Source organism: Sinohyriopsis cumingii, chromosome 6, assembly GCF_028554795.1.
Source record: "Sinohyriopsis cumingii isolate HCF-2022 chromosome 6, ASM2855479v2, whole genome shotgun sequence".
NCBI lineage: Eukaryota > Metazoa > Mollusca > Bivalvia > Unionida > Unionidae > Sinohyriopsis > Sinohyriopsis cumingii.
In genome coordinates, this window is record NC_142966.1 from 159,154,094 (window position 1) to 159,171,018 (window position 16,925).

Consider the following 16,925-nt stretch of genomic DNA (forward strand, 5'->3'; position numbering starts at 1 on the left):
TTGAGAGTGAAGCTGACAATAAATAACACAATATAGAAGAAAGCAGATTTCTGTAAGTATACAAATAGATTCTGCCTATGTATTGTGTTGAATGGCAATGGCATACAAAGTGGCAGGACTCCAGAAGCTGACTGACCTAAAATACACCACTTAGCAGTGTGTAACAGATTGAAAGATAGAACTTAGTAATGTATGCACCTTCCACATTTGTGGCAGAGAAAAAACAAAGAGGAAAGAAATATGCCTTTACTGCATTTTATTACTTCTTATTTTCTTTTCTGGAACAAGTAACAAAACATGAAACAGGTTCATGAAGAAAACATATCTGAAGTTTATTTGCATCAAGTCTTCATGTAGACACTATACTAAATAGAAAAACAAAAATATAAAGTGAAAATTTTTAAGCACCATACTTGTTACTATAATACTTTTGAAGCATATAAATACAACTGTTGCAAATGTCATATTTCCAGAAAATAAATTCTACATTTTGTCTGTATAAAAAATCATAATGATAGATATCAGTGTAACATGCATACTAACTGGGCTACATCTTTATTACTATAATATTACACTTAAAATTTATAACACACCAAGCCTACAAATTGATTCAAAAATGCTATACTGTATATACTTGCACATAAGCCGACCCCCAAACTGAACATGTATAAACACCAAAAAGTGCATGACCTTCATATAAGCGGACTTACAACACCGAGGCATCTCAAGATGTATGAGGTAAGTTCTAAATGCATTTATTTTGGCAAACTTGTATTTAAAAAATTACATGTATACTTATCTCGAGGTTATTGCGCATGATTACTAAAAAGAAATTGTAAAATCTTCTTTGAAATGAAATTTATTTAATATTTTGTTTTCTTATAAAGCTGCATAAATAATGCTTCAAAAATTATGCTAATACCATAAAAGCTGAGTTGTACTTTGCTTTGATGTAAGCGACCTTACACCATACCTCTCAACTTTCATGCCGGGAGGGAAAAAAACCTTGATTTTTGGGGTCGCTCAACGCCTACCTCCCCATTTTATATCTTCTGATTTTTGTACAGAACTCCTGATTATTACATGTCTTCGATTTTCATTTCTTCTAAACAAGAAAAGTCCTACGTGTTCTGTTGTATCGTCTGTGAATTATTGTTATAACGAAATAATTATTTTAGTATAAAGCATTCGCTTCTTCACTAAATAGAATGTTAAGTTTAAACATTATTCACAAATTAATGATTATTTTTACCTCTACAATAATACAAAAATAAAAAACTAAACTAGAAAAAAAGATAAACCAAAACAATAAAATAGTCCACAATTAATTTCAACTGCAATAATGATTACTAACAATGCTGCAACTCCATATGCTAAAGCTCCTTCCCACGAAAGAAACTTACACAAGTGAAAACCTGGCATTTTAATACTGTATATACCAATGTTAAACTGGTATAGTTACTGGTCAAAAATCCTTTTTATCACAAGCCAGTTTCAGAGTTTTAATGATTAAGTGGCCTGTACAGCTGTCACAAAATGAAAGACAAATTCGCAGACTATCAACATAGGAGACGCCAAAACATCAAGCTTTCCACTGTGTGGAAAGGAATGTTTGTTCAGCTAAAACACAAAACTAAAATTGATTTATGTTGATCTTAGTTGATCTCGATGTGCATTTTAGGCTTTATTATTACCATTATTCATGAACATGTAAATTATGATGGTTCTGTGCATTGTACAAATAAATGTGCGTACCTTTTAAAAAATATTACATCAATTTGTAGGATCACTTATATAATTGAAAATTAGTAACTTGTGAGCATGTAATTCAACATAAATGAAACAGCTATTAAGGACTAGCTGAAATGTTATCTGGAAGAATGCAATTTGGTTGAAACAATGAATAAAGCGAAATCTGCATCTATGTTTGGGAATAAGCGAGGATTTAAGTGAGGCTATGCACACTTTGCACTGTGTAAATATTGTACATTATAGTTCAGCATGGTCTTCCTGGTAAACTCAACCGGCCTGCAAATTATAAAGTCTTTTGTTTACTTTTATTCAACTTTGTGTTTGAGAAATCAGAAAATATGCACATGCAAAGTAATAACAAAATCAAGCATAGTACTTTAAAACAGTTTAATAATTGTCAGGTCACCGAAAGTTACAATTTTTCTACATGCATATGTCTTAGGACACAGAATAAATTATTGTTTCATGTTCCAAGATTTACAGCCATTATATCAGTAAAAAAAAAAGACACAAAAACTGTAAAGTTTACACACTGGCCCATGGATAAGCCGACCCCCCCCTTCCAGGCCTTTATTTATTCGTAAATTATTCGGCTTATATGTGAGTATATACGGTACACATTTGCTATTGATTTAATAAAGAAAGCTTATACCCCATATCCATGTTATGAAACCTGACACTGTGTACATTACAATCAGGTCGATACGAGTATCTTTTCAGTGACAGCTGGTTTTCAACTAACCAATGAAAATGTCCGACAAGGAGTCCATTATGAGTGTGTGTGTGATGCAGCTTTAACAATATTTCAGTCATATCACTAAGATGTCTGCAGTATGGCAGTTTATAGTGATGTCTAGCACCGGGGCATCATGCCGCAGACATATAGCATTTTGTCTCACTCAGTCACATTATCCTCGGACCAGGCTGACCAGTCCTAACACTAACCTCTTAATGCTGAGTGCCTAGCGAGGCAGCTGTTAAAAACATTTGTGTAAGTCTATGGTATGACTCGGCTGGGGTTCGAACCCACAAACTCCCGCTTCTGTGGTGGAAGCTTTAACCACTAGGCCACGGTTTGTTGTCAGTCTATTATGAGAACAACGAAGTCAGCAACCAAGCTTTACTTCTTATAGCAAGAGCATTTATCCGTTTTCACAGTAAAGCATAACGTGTATTCAGTTCATCAACTATTATGAATAACTTGGAAATAAACTGTCTTGCACACAATGAAATTAAATCTTAGTTGGCAGTCAATAACAGTGCTTTACTGCTTGTAATAAACTGATTAAGAAACTAGCTTAAAAGCACGAAGCACTGGTTTTGATTTTTCACTGGCATAAAAAATGTCAGCTGCCAAATCACACAGCTTACTCTATGACATCTGGATATTGTTTGCTATGTGATGTTGCCACTGACAGCTTATACCAGAATACACTCAACCTAAAAATTAAATTTTTATGTCTGTTAAATTAAATCTGACAAAATACACAAACATATCTGCTTGCAGAAACAGCTTTATAAGAATCATTGGTTCTCATGCACTGGTAATGAATCCAGAAGTCTCCACACTGATCACAACCAATCAGTACATATCAAGAGTCATAACATTCAGTCCACAAATATTGAAAACATCTTAAAGTCTTGTATTGTTAAAAAAATATCAGTTTTATAAAGGAAATAGCAAATGTGCATTAGACACTATCTGAAAAGATACAGTACAAATGAAAATTGATATGAATATTAGTTTATGTAACTGACATATTCTCATTAAACATCCTGAATTCTGTATGCACACAGTTACTAAAGTTTGACAATTCCATAGTCAGATACTAGGACAGAGCATATGATGGTAGCTGAATGACATATTCCACCTGAGGATTCACAACATCAGCTTCTTCATCCTGGTGGCCCTGACAGGTAACTGCTCAACTGGATCTTTCTCCAGGTGGATATGATGGGAGAGAGAGCTGGATGCTCCATCTCTCCATCCTCTTCCACCATGTTACCCTGACACATGGCAGCCTCATTATCATTCATGAACACTATAAATAAAAGAATAGCTGATTGTAAATCTACTATTGAAACAAAATAATACATTCTTAAACTTTGACAACTTATGAGCCATAACCGGAAGTAATTCTGGATTACTTTAATATATAAAAAAATACAATAAAAGTCAATACCCCCGACCTGCCAGTCCTGACAAGTCCGTCTCAGTAAGGCAGTAGATTTTTCCTTAAGTTTGACCAGTTTTCAGTATGGTGTAAAACAGTATCAAAAGCTGTTATTGTAAAGCTCAAAAATGTAATTAAAAGTTAAGTATTCGAATCATGCAGCAAAAATAAACATTATGTTCAACTGAAAAGTTTGTAAAGTAAACAGAGATTAGTTGCTACTAGTACAGTTGCACATACTCAAGTTCCAAACCCTGTGCAGCTCAATGGCTTGTGTCTATCTCTCAACTTGACCTAATTCTTATCTTTTTCCATTTCACATGATGACGGCAATCACATCTCTTGCCACAAGTGATACTCAAACTGGCATGTGATGTCCAATCAACGTAATTGTGTCCATTCCAGCTTTTTATTAACAATAATCTGAATAATCCTTTTTATTCTTCGGTGTCGATAATTAACACTTTTCAAGAGGCTTATTTCCCCTTTTATCTTAAACATTCATCTCTTTTTTTTTTAAATCGAAAATAAACAGTTTGATCATGGCAACACAGTTTAAAGCATCTGTAAAGTTAGTCAGGTTCGCTGAATAATTTAACTAATTCAAATATGAAACCCAGATCCAAATCAAACACAGATGAACAAATGTTCCACAATTTTTGCCATTGATCATTTCCCATAGTTTTTGCTTTTATAACCTAAATCTGCATGTTATGGGTAATTTTCATAACACTAATGGCAAAATTGTAAGGGCTGGAAGGTGTGATACCCTACATGTCATTTAAATATGTTGTAAACTTTAAAGAAAATGGCTAAAGCGGACTGGTCATCACTAACCTGTCTGATATTACCACAGTAACAAGCAACACACATTCAAATTCATGGAATTCTTTCCATAAATGCTTTTGATTGAAATTTTTATGTAAATAATTATTTTCCGATAAAGTTGTGTAATGGTCTTTCTATTTTTCTTAATGGTGGTGTTAATAATATAAATGTGAAGTAAGTTAAGCTTTAATAAATTCATAACATACATACAGACAAAGTCCAGTAAGTTACATGGGAAAACGCTTCACCTACCACTAGTATATATAATACTTTTTATGATAGAGACACAATATATATATATATATGAAATTATGTCATATATATTCAGCTGTTCCTATTATATTAACACCTGCATATCACATCAAACGTTTAATTAGAAATTCTTTATGAAACCATCATCCTGATGCTGGATTTAATTGACCTTCTTTCTTACACTTTGTACTCTCGTGTATATTATATTTTAAGCTGCCAACATCTTTATTATTTTTATTGTTCATTGTCTATCTATTTAAACATGCTGCAACACATTAGTAAATCTAAGAACTGAAGTATTGGCATGCCAACATTCAAACAGTACTTTGAAATAAACTTGTTCCTGCAAGTATTAACAGTAAATGCAAATAATACACTTGAAGACTTTGCTATTCTGAGTACCAGGCAACTCTTAAAATTAATATTTAAAACAGAAATGATATACAAGGTTAACAATTAAATACTGCCCTAGCCTTGATATTGCAATTGGCCATATGACACAGCCAACTGATCATGCTTTGAATCTACATTTCCACTAAAATAAATATAATTTCTTTGAATCTTGTAAAAATTTCTTGCTTGCAAACATCAAATATCATGCAGCTATGTTTTTTCCTACATACTTATTAATCCATTAGCAAAATGGAGGAATAAGTCTCAACAGGTTTTCTTAATTTTCTAAATTTAAAGTTACATTAACCCACTGAGGACTGAAACCTCAGGATATGTCCACTAATCAACACAACTAGGTAGACACATATATACCAATATGATGAAAATTCTTAAGTGTTATCATGCACATGCAATCTTATGTCATTGCAATTAACATGCATTCATTCATGATGTCATTTTTAAATCTGATATTGTGCGAGCTAAGGAGACCTGAACATATTTATAATAGATTATATAGATACACTTTTGACATTGCTTTCTCAATATAATATAAAAATTCAATGAAGAGTCTGTACAGTTAAGTTGAATTACTATTGTTGTGGGTTTAATGCCATTTTTCAGCATATGATATGCTATACATAACAAGCAGTATTTATTGATTATTAGTTGTTATTATGAATCAGAAACTACTGAAACTTTATTTGTACATACATACAATGTTAAATTAAACTTTCTTATCATAACTACTTGGTAAGTACTGTCTCCAGAGAAGTAATTTGGTCACAATTTACTCACTTAATTGTGAAAAGTCCCTTCTGAACTTGAAACAGGAAACAAGCACTATTTATCATGGACTTGAACACATATCTTTCAATAACAGGATAAAATATAAACTTTAGACAATTATTATAAAAACTCGCCATCTTTAGGCAAATTAACCGACTGGAACCACTCGGTATTAAAAATCTCCAAGCTGCTTGGGACGAAAAATTTCAATAGCTGTAACTATTTCAACTTTGAGCTATTAATTATAAAGATATTTGTTTATAACCAGTTCATGAGGTGGCAACCATTGAACAAAAAACAAAAAAAAAACAACAAGATAATGACAACTTTTGCAATGCATACTGACTGGACAAAATTACATTTCTATATTTAATGGGTCTATTCAACGTGAAGACAAAATTCAATTGGATAATAGCTGTCAATCATTGGCTTTAGAAAATTAAGACATTATACATACTTCTGGATAGATAAATACTGCTTGGATACGAATGGTTAAGTGAATTTTAATAAAAATTGAAATATTGCCTTTCTCTTGTAAAAATTTAAAATTTATCACTATATAATAAATTTATCAATAAAACAAAAACAAAATCAATAAATGAAATAATTAATAAAACAGAAAAATATTTCCATTACAAAAGAATGAGTCTAATTCGGACTATGGCTTGTTAATCATGCTTGTGTTGGCATTCAAAATCAACTAATACTAAGGAACAAGAAATAAAAGAAAAAAAGTATACAAACATAGTGTATTCATTTCTGCATTGTTCTAAAAATGAATTCAGAACCATTCGCATCTCTCCAACACTAAGTCGCTTATTCTCTAGAAACAGCAACATGTTTATTTGAAATACACTATAACAATATACTGACACAATGTATATGCATAGTGTAAACACGAAGTACGATAACTGTAATAGATAAATTACAGACAATACCATTACAGAATGCCAGCTACAGCCATTGATAAAGGAACAGAACTTTTTTTCTTGCATGTAGGCAAAATAAAATGCATTTTTCAACCAATTCTGGAAATTCAAGAAGGTAGTCATGGTTTGATACCCATGTTTGCAATATGACAATGTACACATTTAAATAAAAAAATGTTTATTGCATCTTTTTCTCTTAAAACAAATTTTTTTTAAGGCTTTAATGATATGGTGATGCAAAACAAATTGCTCTCACCTACAGAACAATATGAAATCTCTAAAGTAAGAGGATGATACATCTGAAATGAAATTTAAAACATTGAAATCTATCTTTAACATGTGCTTGACTGATAGGTACAATTGAGAAAGGCAAATAAATGAAGAAATTCTTGAACAAAGCAATGGTGGCAATGCAATAGGAAAATCAGGATTACCCTGGGTATTGCTGTTTGGAGAGGAAAAGCGGACATTTCTTGGCCACCATGAAGGTTGATTTTCTGGCCTATATGCGGCTTTTCCTGTAAAAATTTAAGACAAAAACATTACCATAAAACATAAATTTTGTACAAATCATAATACATGTATTTTGTTTGTGGGTACTCAATTAACATAAACTTTCATGTACATAAAAATCACCATGATGACTTGTTTTAAAGGCAGTGCTAAAAAATCTCATAATCAGATGCCTGGGGCCCCTCTTATGTCAGATCAGGCCTGTCCAGTGTTATAAAAGAGGTGCACATTTGAGTTGTAATCAAATTTTCAAAGAAAAATTTGACTTAAATGATGAAATGCAGAAATGTATTTTCAAGATGCTGACATACCTGCCACAAAGATTAAAATCAGACTGCTGCTGTCCTATGTGGAGTCTAAATCTGATTTTAATCAAATTGTTACATGACATGTCATGCTAAAAACATGATTTGTAGTCCCAAACCCCCCAACACTGATGTGTTTCGAGAAAACAATTTTCAGAAGTCTTTGGAAATAAAATATGGAGAAAAAAACTACAACTCTCAGTAGATGACCATTACAAGTAGCATACAGAAACAGTAAACAGTCATAACTGGAGTTGATGTAAAACTATCCTTTGGGAAACTTAAAAGCGGTAATTAAAAGGCTAAGAGATCAGGTTATACACCACCATTTCATATATTACTTAACTGGCTGACAATAGCTTGTGAGATGTGTTTGAACACTGCACTGGGTGAGACCACTGTGTGGTCTGCATAGGTATGCTCATTGCTCAGGACATGGAACAACGCAATAGGTAAATCAATGAGATGCTAGATGCATGTAATATAAAAAAAGGTAATGTGTATCATTCCTTTAAATGAAAATGTTTAAGCCATATGTATTACAGGTTCTTGATATGTTTGTGAATAGTGGCAACATTTAAAGCCAGATTTTAATGCACATATAAAATGAATAGCATGATCATTTCAACTGTCAGAATAGTATTCAAGTGTGATTCATATCTGAAGTTGATTTAAAAAGAAATTTGTTATCAATAGTATCAACAAAGCCAAACAAAAATAAATTTAAGAATTCATAGATGGAGTTTTAACTTGTGAAACATGCTATTAAATAAAAGCAAAAAAACAATTAAGCCTGGAGGGTGACAATGAATTCTTTGCACATACTTTAAACAATATATTGACATATGTCAACTTGATTCTGACCCTGATTGTCTGAAACACCAAAAGAGAAGTTTGAACACCAGGACAATCCAGTCTCAAGTGAGTGTAGTGGGGAACACTAAATACACCGGTATTACCTTCAAACCCCCTACGAATTGCAATTTTGTGTGACAAATAATATTAAAATAAGGGGAAATATTGGGTATATGGAAATTGGAGTTCAGGCTTGTGGAATGTTGGTCAGGGCTTGTGATCTTTTAAAGTTACAAGCCTTGGGTCTGTGTCCAATTTTTTTTTTCTTTGAGCACTGCAAGGTTGATTATAATCAATTTTTATCACCATATCCCCTCCAAAAATGTCAATATCTCACCAACTAATGGTATGCATATATGTCATTAATAACTTCTGAATGACAGAAAAAATACTTTCTTATGGCCAAAAAGAGGACCAATTGCACACATAAAACACATCTATGTTGTGCACATCTGGGCTTTCCCTCTATTCTTTGATCACCACACAAATGTCTTCCAGGATGTTGAAATACATATCCTGATACTCACCATAAATTCCATTTCTTCTAAGTATTGCTGGTATTAAGAACACAAGCATATCCCAAGTGTACATTGACGACTCTGCATATGGCAATGCAAGAGGCTCCTCCTCAGTTTCTCTTGCAACATCTATGAACATATATTTAAAACGTTTGATAAGCGCTGTACCAGACAATTCTTACGGTATGAAATACTATTAACATGACAGAACAAAAGGAAAGTTTAAGCACTGTTAAACTTGTTCAGCATCAATCTTTGTACTCAGCTTTGACAATAACCTTTAACATTAAAAAAAAATTTGAAACTCTCAACCTACCAATTACAAAAATAGTTATATCTCTATCAAGGATTAAATGGCAGTCATGCCTAGCGCAGAGCAATCAAGTTTCTAAAATTATTTTGAAGAAAACTAAATTACAACCAACATATAAAACATCATTTTCATAATTTTCTTATATCTTTAAAGTAACTGTGCATGGTAAAAGTATGTATGATTACTAACCATTTCGTTGACTGGGCATGTACAGCCGACCCAGAGCAACCTCCTTGAATTTGTCTGATACGGTTTGGCTATCAACAAAAGCACTCATGTGATCAGGTGCTGAAATAAAATTCATCATCAATTTAAAAAAAATATAATGATTATATAAATCTCAAACTAGATTTTGTATTGAAGTACTTTTAGCATCATTTCTAAATTGAAAACAACGCCTTGCAACTTGTATTTTAAATCAAAGCCTAATAAAATTTAACGTCCTTTATCAGACCTGCCAACACTGAAAAACTTAAATCAGGATTTTGCCTCCAAAACACCATTAAAAATCAGGAGACAGGGTAAAAAAGGAGGGGGTAAAATAGTAAGGTGTACATTTCATGATAAAGATCTTTACTTGTATCATTTCAGTCTACTGTATGTTGCAGATCTGCATTTCTGCAAAAGTTTATCATTTTTTTGTCTTTGGGTGACAAATTTGCTAACAAGAATAGCTTTCAGTGTTGATGCTGACAGGCTGGCTCTTTGGCTGTTCTGTTGTTTTGTGGCGATTGAGAATGCTCCCTCGGCATTGCTGCAGCTGTGTGGTGTTGAAAGTATTGATAGCAGTACTGCCCCAAGGGTTGAAAAGAACAGTTGGCCAGATTCATCCTTTTTTTTCATGAGAGCAACCCACTAAAGGATGACTTACTAATTCATGCGAGCATTGCAGATGTGTCTAAACAATCTGTAGTATCATTTAAGGACCTGGCCTTTTTCTCCAACTGAATGGAAGAATCAATACTGATGATCTGCACTGATAATTTTAGCTTCACCAAATGTACATTTCTGACGCAGAATTGAATGTGGAAAGAGCAGATCTTCAGTGGCAGAATGTATGATAGGCCCCACAAGTCGATGGACGAATGAAAACAAACTGCTTCTCCCAAACACTCCTATATTTTTATCATATTTCTTTTTTTTCTTACCTGTTACTTCCTTTCCATCTTTTTTTCACTCCTTGCTGAGAAACGTATCCATTATGCTGCTGTGATTTGCTGATGGGATCAGATAAAGAGAACCATCTCTTTGTGAGAAAATCTCTTTGTATTGGCGGATGAAAACCGAAATCAAGCCAGATATGGTAAAGTACTAAGAAACATACCAGACCAAGAAAGTCAGGAAAAAAACCAGGAAAATGATGTTTTTGTATAAACAAATAAGTTTTTTTTTCTTTTTCGGGGAGTTTAAAAATAAGGATTTCATCTTAAAAATCGGGGATTCAGGAGATCCATAAATCAGAATTTTCTTGATTTTTTCAGTATGCTTGGCAGGTCTGCTTTATATAAAATAACTTTTTGACAATTTATTATAACAAAATTATTTAATGAATGGTTTATAAAAGTGATATGCAAATTCAACAGTTACAGTTAGATTGATAAAAATGCAAGAAATGGTACACTACATTTGATAAAGTAGGCAAAATGGATGATACATGTGCCAAAATTAAAATAAAATGGGATATCATTGATTGGAACCATTTTCAAATGATAATTTCATGACAATCCAAATAAACAGACAAATTAACCATAGGAATAGTCTCTCTACGATGCTGCCAATCATTAGTCTTTCCCAAGTTTCAGCTTTCACTGGACACCTTGAAGGTGTGATAATGTTTTGTACAATTCTTTGTTGGAAGATTTACATAGGTTTTACCTTTTTCTCAGTTATTGTAGTTTTATCTACCATCTGGTGCAATAGTTATGATGTCTACAATTATTTTTACTGGGGTAAAAAAATGTCATCAGTTGTTCTGTATCTATCTTTTTGTAAAACTTTACAGATTTTACCAATGATAAATGGAGCTACATATGTAATTGGAACCTATGCACATTTTAGTCAAATATGAAAACAGAACTGGAGTTGATGTTATGGAAAAGTGTTAAATTATTCTTAACCTCACAATCAAGAAATATATACTGGGTATAGGACTATTTTCAGTTCCAATGCTTGCTGTATATGGTATTAGGAAAATAGGAAAATAGTCAGAACATGGCAACCAGTGCAAATTTTTTTTTTTAAATTGCATGATGGATTGTGTTTATATGCACAAAAACAACAATTGAGCATATGGAGATTAAACGATTGCTTGCTGCACCTATATTTGATTTAAGGTAATGACACACATCCTTGGTATTTACTTTATGTAAACTCAAATGGGACATGAAAGCAATTCACTTAAGAGAAGCCAAACAAGTATAAATAGAAGCAGTTTTATTGAATAAAGGTGTTTATTAATAGTGAATTTTTCTGACAGAAATAGCTTATTAAGGAGGGATGCCTATGAAAAGCATGAAATAAAACACCTTTCCATTCCACTCGATCTCCTCGCAAAACCATCATGGCAAAATTTGGTGGCTGTTCAGACTCTTTGAACCATGCATCAGCCTAGGTAATGAAAAAATAAAAAATAGATCAGATAAAAGCATTTCTTGTTTCAATTTCATTGGCATCATTTATTATTACCATTCATGTTCTGAAACACTTACAAGGAATTACGTAAATCCACTTTCAAAAGTCTACAAAATGCTCAGACAGCTCCAGTGGCCAAGTGGTTAGAGCATCTGCCCCGGATTGGTGAGGTCATGGGTTCGAACCACAGTTGTCCTATAAGACTTATACAAATGGTACTGACAGCTGCCTCGCTAGGCACTCAACATTAAGAGGTTAGTGTTAGGACTAGTTGACCTAGTTTCAGGATAATGTGACTGGGTGGGACTTTATGCTACATGTCTGCCTCATGATGCCCCAGTGCTAGACATCACATTAAAATGCCACACTGCAGATATCATAACAATATGACTGGAAAATTGTTAAAGCTACGTTAAAAATCTAAATCACACACACAAAATGCTCTTGAGATTATATGCCACAAAAGCTTAAAATAATTGGGCCAAAAGTACTTCCTTGCTGATGTATTTGCCATATATCCTTGGACACGATAAAATAAATTATTTTTTTCCTGTCTCAGAACTTTTTTTTAACTAGGTCATATATCCCCAGAATTAAGAAACAAAATAAATTTGTGTTGAAATTTTTGCCTGCCCCACTCACCACATGTTACGATAAAATAGATACACAAAATGCTTATTCGTTAAGAAAAGTAAAGAAACTTACCTTGTACTGTTAAAATGTATTATTCATCAATGATTTATTAAAGACAAACTATGTCCACGAACTCTGGTTATGTAATATATGCACCCATACCATAATGTATATAGATTTGGAGAATATAAAATCGTTTGATTAGTTCGTGAAGGACGGAAGAGAACAAACTGACAATTTGATCAAAAACATTGATGAAACAACAGTGTACTTTGTTCATATTCACACAAAACAGTGGATCATATATGTGGACGGGGTGCATAGGAAGGGTTTTGTTGATGAGATGCAGTGGATTAAAGAGTTTTATCTTGAGTACTTAGTTTAATATTTTTTAAAAAATATATTTAAGTTTGCTTGCAACTCACAAATTAAAAAAACTAGCAAAAACAATGGGTCCAGAATGTACAGTGCCAAACGAAAAATGTGTTTCCGGTAAGTCGATCACCAGTGTTTCTTACCAAACCTAACACTTTCCCCTCCATGGAAAAAAAAAATCCCAAAAATAACATTTAATATATATATAATATTGAGGGGAAAAAATGACCAGCCTAAACCAATATAATGTTATGTTTGTCATTACATTGTTTCTAATGTAACATTTACAGGTAGTAAATGAAACTAAGCTGTTCACCTAGTAATTCTTTAAACCTTATTAAATAAGGCAAATGGTTAGAATGTCAATGAAGTAAATATTTTATATAGCAGATTAAATTTTAACTGCACTAATACTGATTGTCAGGTGTCATATTAAAATAAAAATTTGAAGATGATTCTTTCCAAAGTTCAAAACAAAAAACTTGGAGTTTTATCCGTTGAATGTCAGCTTATTATACGACCCCATGGCAGATGACCTGGAAAAATCAAAAACTGATTTCTGCCTAGTTAAAGCAAAATCGAACAACAAAAACCACTTTTTACCCGTTGTCCTGAACTGTCACTGCTCAAAGGTTTAAAATCCTGTCTAATTATAAAGCCAATTTTATTGTGCTTGTGTTTTAATAAAAGTCATACAAGTGCACTTAATCATCTTTCAATTAGGATATAATCTGATTACACCTTTAGTTTGATCTTGTCCACATATGGTGACGTACTTGAACATTGATATTACCATATGTACTTCTCAGGGTGTTAAATAATGACCTTTCAAAGGAATATGGTTGTAACAGGATCCAAATATAGTGAATAACTGTCATTTAAATGTACTTTAATACAATTTATGAAATAATTACACTCACTACTGAAATGTTTGGTGTTGAACGCCTACATGACCAGTACGACTTTTACTATAAATGAAAATACAATAATAAAATGGCAGCGACTGTGCAAAGAAATAAATACCCTTTTCACCAACAGATCCCACTGTCTCCTCAATCGCTTCTTCTTACTTTCTTCTTTAATTTCCTGCAAAAGGTGTGATGCATTAAAAATGTGTGTGAAATTCACTGTGCAGTAGTCTAACAATGTAAGACTTATCACATGATATTTATAATAATAATAATAATAATAATAATAATGAGGACTTTGTATAATGCCTAATCTTTAGAAGCTCTAAGAGCTTTACAATATTAGACAACACTAGTAAGATAAAAAACATCTAATGATTACAAAAACAAGCACCATGAAATTAGAAAAAAAAATAAAAATAAATGCTGAGAATATTTAAGTTAGGAAACATTATTAGGTCTTTAAGTTTGTTCTTGCAGTCGAAATAAGGGAGTTTTGAGAGCCCTCTTGAATGTAATCACTGTGTCTTTGTGTCTAAGTTCAGTGAGCAATTTATTCCACATTGCATGGGCACTGGTATGCAAAAGAACGCTGTCCATATGACTTTGTTTTCATACTTGGAATAATGAGCATACGATTGTCAGAAGAGGAGCGTAAGTAACTTGCTGGTGTGTACACATGGGTGAGGTCAGATAGGTATGTTGGACTAGAGTCTGACAGTGAAATGTAGCACAGAGAACAAATTTTGTGTTTGATTCTGGAACGAATGGATAGCCAGTGTAGGGTACATAGCAGCGGGGAGGTGTGCTCTGATCATGGTACTCTAAGTATGATCCGAGCAGCTTTGTTTTGAACTTTTTGAAGTTTCTGGAGTAGATATTGAGATGAACCAGACAGAATTGAGTTACAATAGTCCAGTCTTGAAAGTACTAATGAACACACAAGTGTTTTAGTGGCATCAACTGAAAGATATTTGCGAATTGAGCTGATGCGTCTCAGCTCAAGATATGTAGCCTTGCATATGTTCATGACATGTGAGAGTACCGTCCAGAGTAACACCTAGGTTTCGTACTGATTGTGTGAATTTAATGTTGGTGTTGCTGACATTTATTGTTTGAGGTAAAGGATGTGAATGAGAAAATCTTTGTGTTGTGATCAGAATGGCCTCAGTTTTATCATTCATCTGCAGCTTGTTACATGTCATCCATGATTTCACATGAGAAATGCACGTCTCTACACCTTGGATGTTAGCATCAACTTCAGTTGGGTGGCTAGATTTGTATATTTGGGTGTCATCAGCGTACAATTGGTGAGACACTGGATGATGAAGTATGACACTTGACACATTTATGGTTCGGTAACACCAAAACAAAATTATGTGATGCGTCTTACGTTTTAGAACTGTGCAGCAACTTTAAATGGGTTAACAAGTAACATTTTTACACTGACAAAGAAGCCTAATACATAAGCGAGAATTGCAGATTTGGGTTCGATACGTTGAAAACGTCTACAGTTGTAAATAAACTTGAGCTTTTCATCTGAAGGTTCCACTTAAAATAACATAATCACTAATGTTTGAATAGATCACTGGGGACTCTGCCCCACTTATGTGTTCTTAAATAATGAACTAAGCAACAATGTAAACATGTCTAGAATTTACTTATAAACATAAGTACCGTCATGGAAGCCGCCATTTTTGTTGTAACTAAAATTTGCGCATGCTCAAAATTAAGAATCAGTTTTGACGTCACTGTTCTGTGCGTTCCGTTCTAAGACATTTTTTGTCCACTAATATACCTCAGAGACGAGAATGTTTTTCATGTGGCTGTGAGCAGTAGCCACAGACGTATGCTCCTCACAGCTCATACTCTTTCAGAATCTATCGCTCCAGGAAGGCTGGTTTGGCCAATGGATCACCTAAACAAAAGTTCATCATCTTAAAGCAGTAATAAGTGAGTGCGTTGAATACATGCTACCTTGCATTTATTATAGCCATTGAAATAATGATAAAAACGAGCCATAAACACCCATAATATGTAGAGCGGTTTAGACGCGCTTCATTTTGACGTTATCGGTAAACTGTGTCGTCTGCCGCGTGCTATCCCGTAACACCCTTAGCCCAGTATTCCATTCTTGCAAGTTAAGACTTAGTGACAATTTCCTTCAACATATTAGGCAAAATCTTCACATTTCGCTCGAAAGTCAATGTAGAAGAAAGACTGCAGAAAATGAAATATGAATTGAGTGTGATGCAGTTATTAAAGTGTACGGTTTCCTCCAGGAGTCATTTTACCACAGATTTTCACATTTCAAACGAATTAACCCATTGTGACGTGTAAGCAATATTCTGAATGTCCTCGGCCTTTTCCATCGTAAAATGGAAGAAGAAGAAAAAGAAAATAACAACAATCGGATGTAAATAATGGTCATTTTGAACAGCCCTCAAGCCCATAGTTGTCCTTGCGTCATAGTGACATCATTGGTATCATAATATTTTGATAAAGTGTCATCATAAAAATTTAAGCAATCGTTTCAGGCTATTCAAACCGAATGTATTTTTAATTATTTTCATTACAAGGTTGCAGGAATAACAATAAACATTTACTGTGCAGGTATTTAATTAACTGCTGCAATGTCACTGAGTTTTATTTTCAGCGCCTATCAGTTTATAAGAGTCTGTCTTTGTACATCTTGGCGGCTGTTCGTCCGCTAAAAACTAACCATTTTGTGAAGTATCAATACGATTACCTCAGTATGGC

The 16,925-nt window shown here is 33.3% G+C and overlaps 2 protein-coding genes and 1 long non-coding RNA gene across 4 annotated transcripts in view; 1 reads left to right on the plus strand and 2 right to left on the minus strand.

Moving 5' to 3' along the window:
- LOC149798377 (proteolipid protein DM beta-like) overlaps positions 1 to 16,925 on the plus strand; it is a 220,189-nt gene that overhangs the window by 66,386 nt on the left and 136,878 nt on the right. The gene's annotated exons all lie outside the window — the stretch shown is intronic.
- The window catches only part of LOC149798378 (uncharacterized), a 59,720-nt gene that overhangs the window by 36,946 nt on the left and 5,849 nt on the right, over positions 1 to 16,925 (minus strand). The gene's annotated exons all lie outside the window — the stretch shown is intronic.
- LOC149798380 (uncharacterized) lies at positions 2,123 to 15,966 on the minus strand. The gene is made up of 7 exons (XM_089963549.1): positions 15,843 to 15,966; positions 14,281 to 14,343; positions 12,144 to 12,225; positions 9,808 to 9,906; positions 9,315 to 9,434; positions 7,549 to 7,632; positions 2,123 to 3,794 (listed from the first exon to the last, which is right to left on the minus strand). Exons 1-7 carry the CDS (start codon positions 15,858 to 15,860, stop codon positions 3,649 to 3,651), a joined length of 612 nt encoding a protein of 203 aa, XP_089819675.1. The 5' UTR covers positions 15,861 to 15,966; the 3' UTR covers positions 2,123 to 3,648.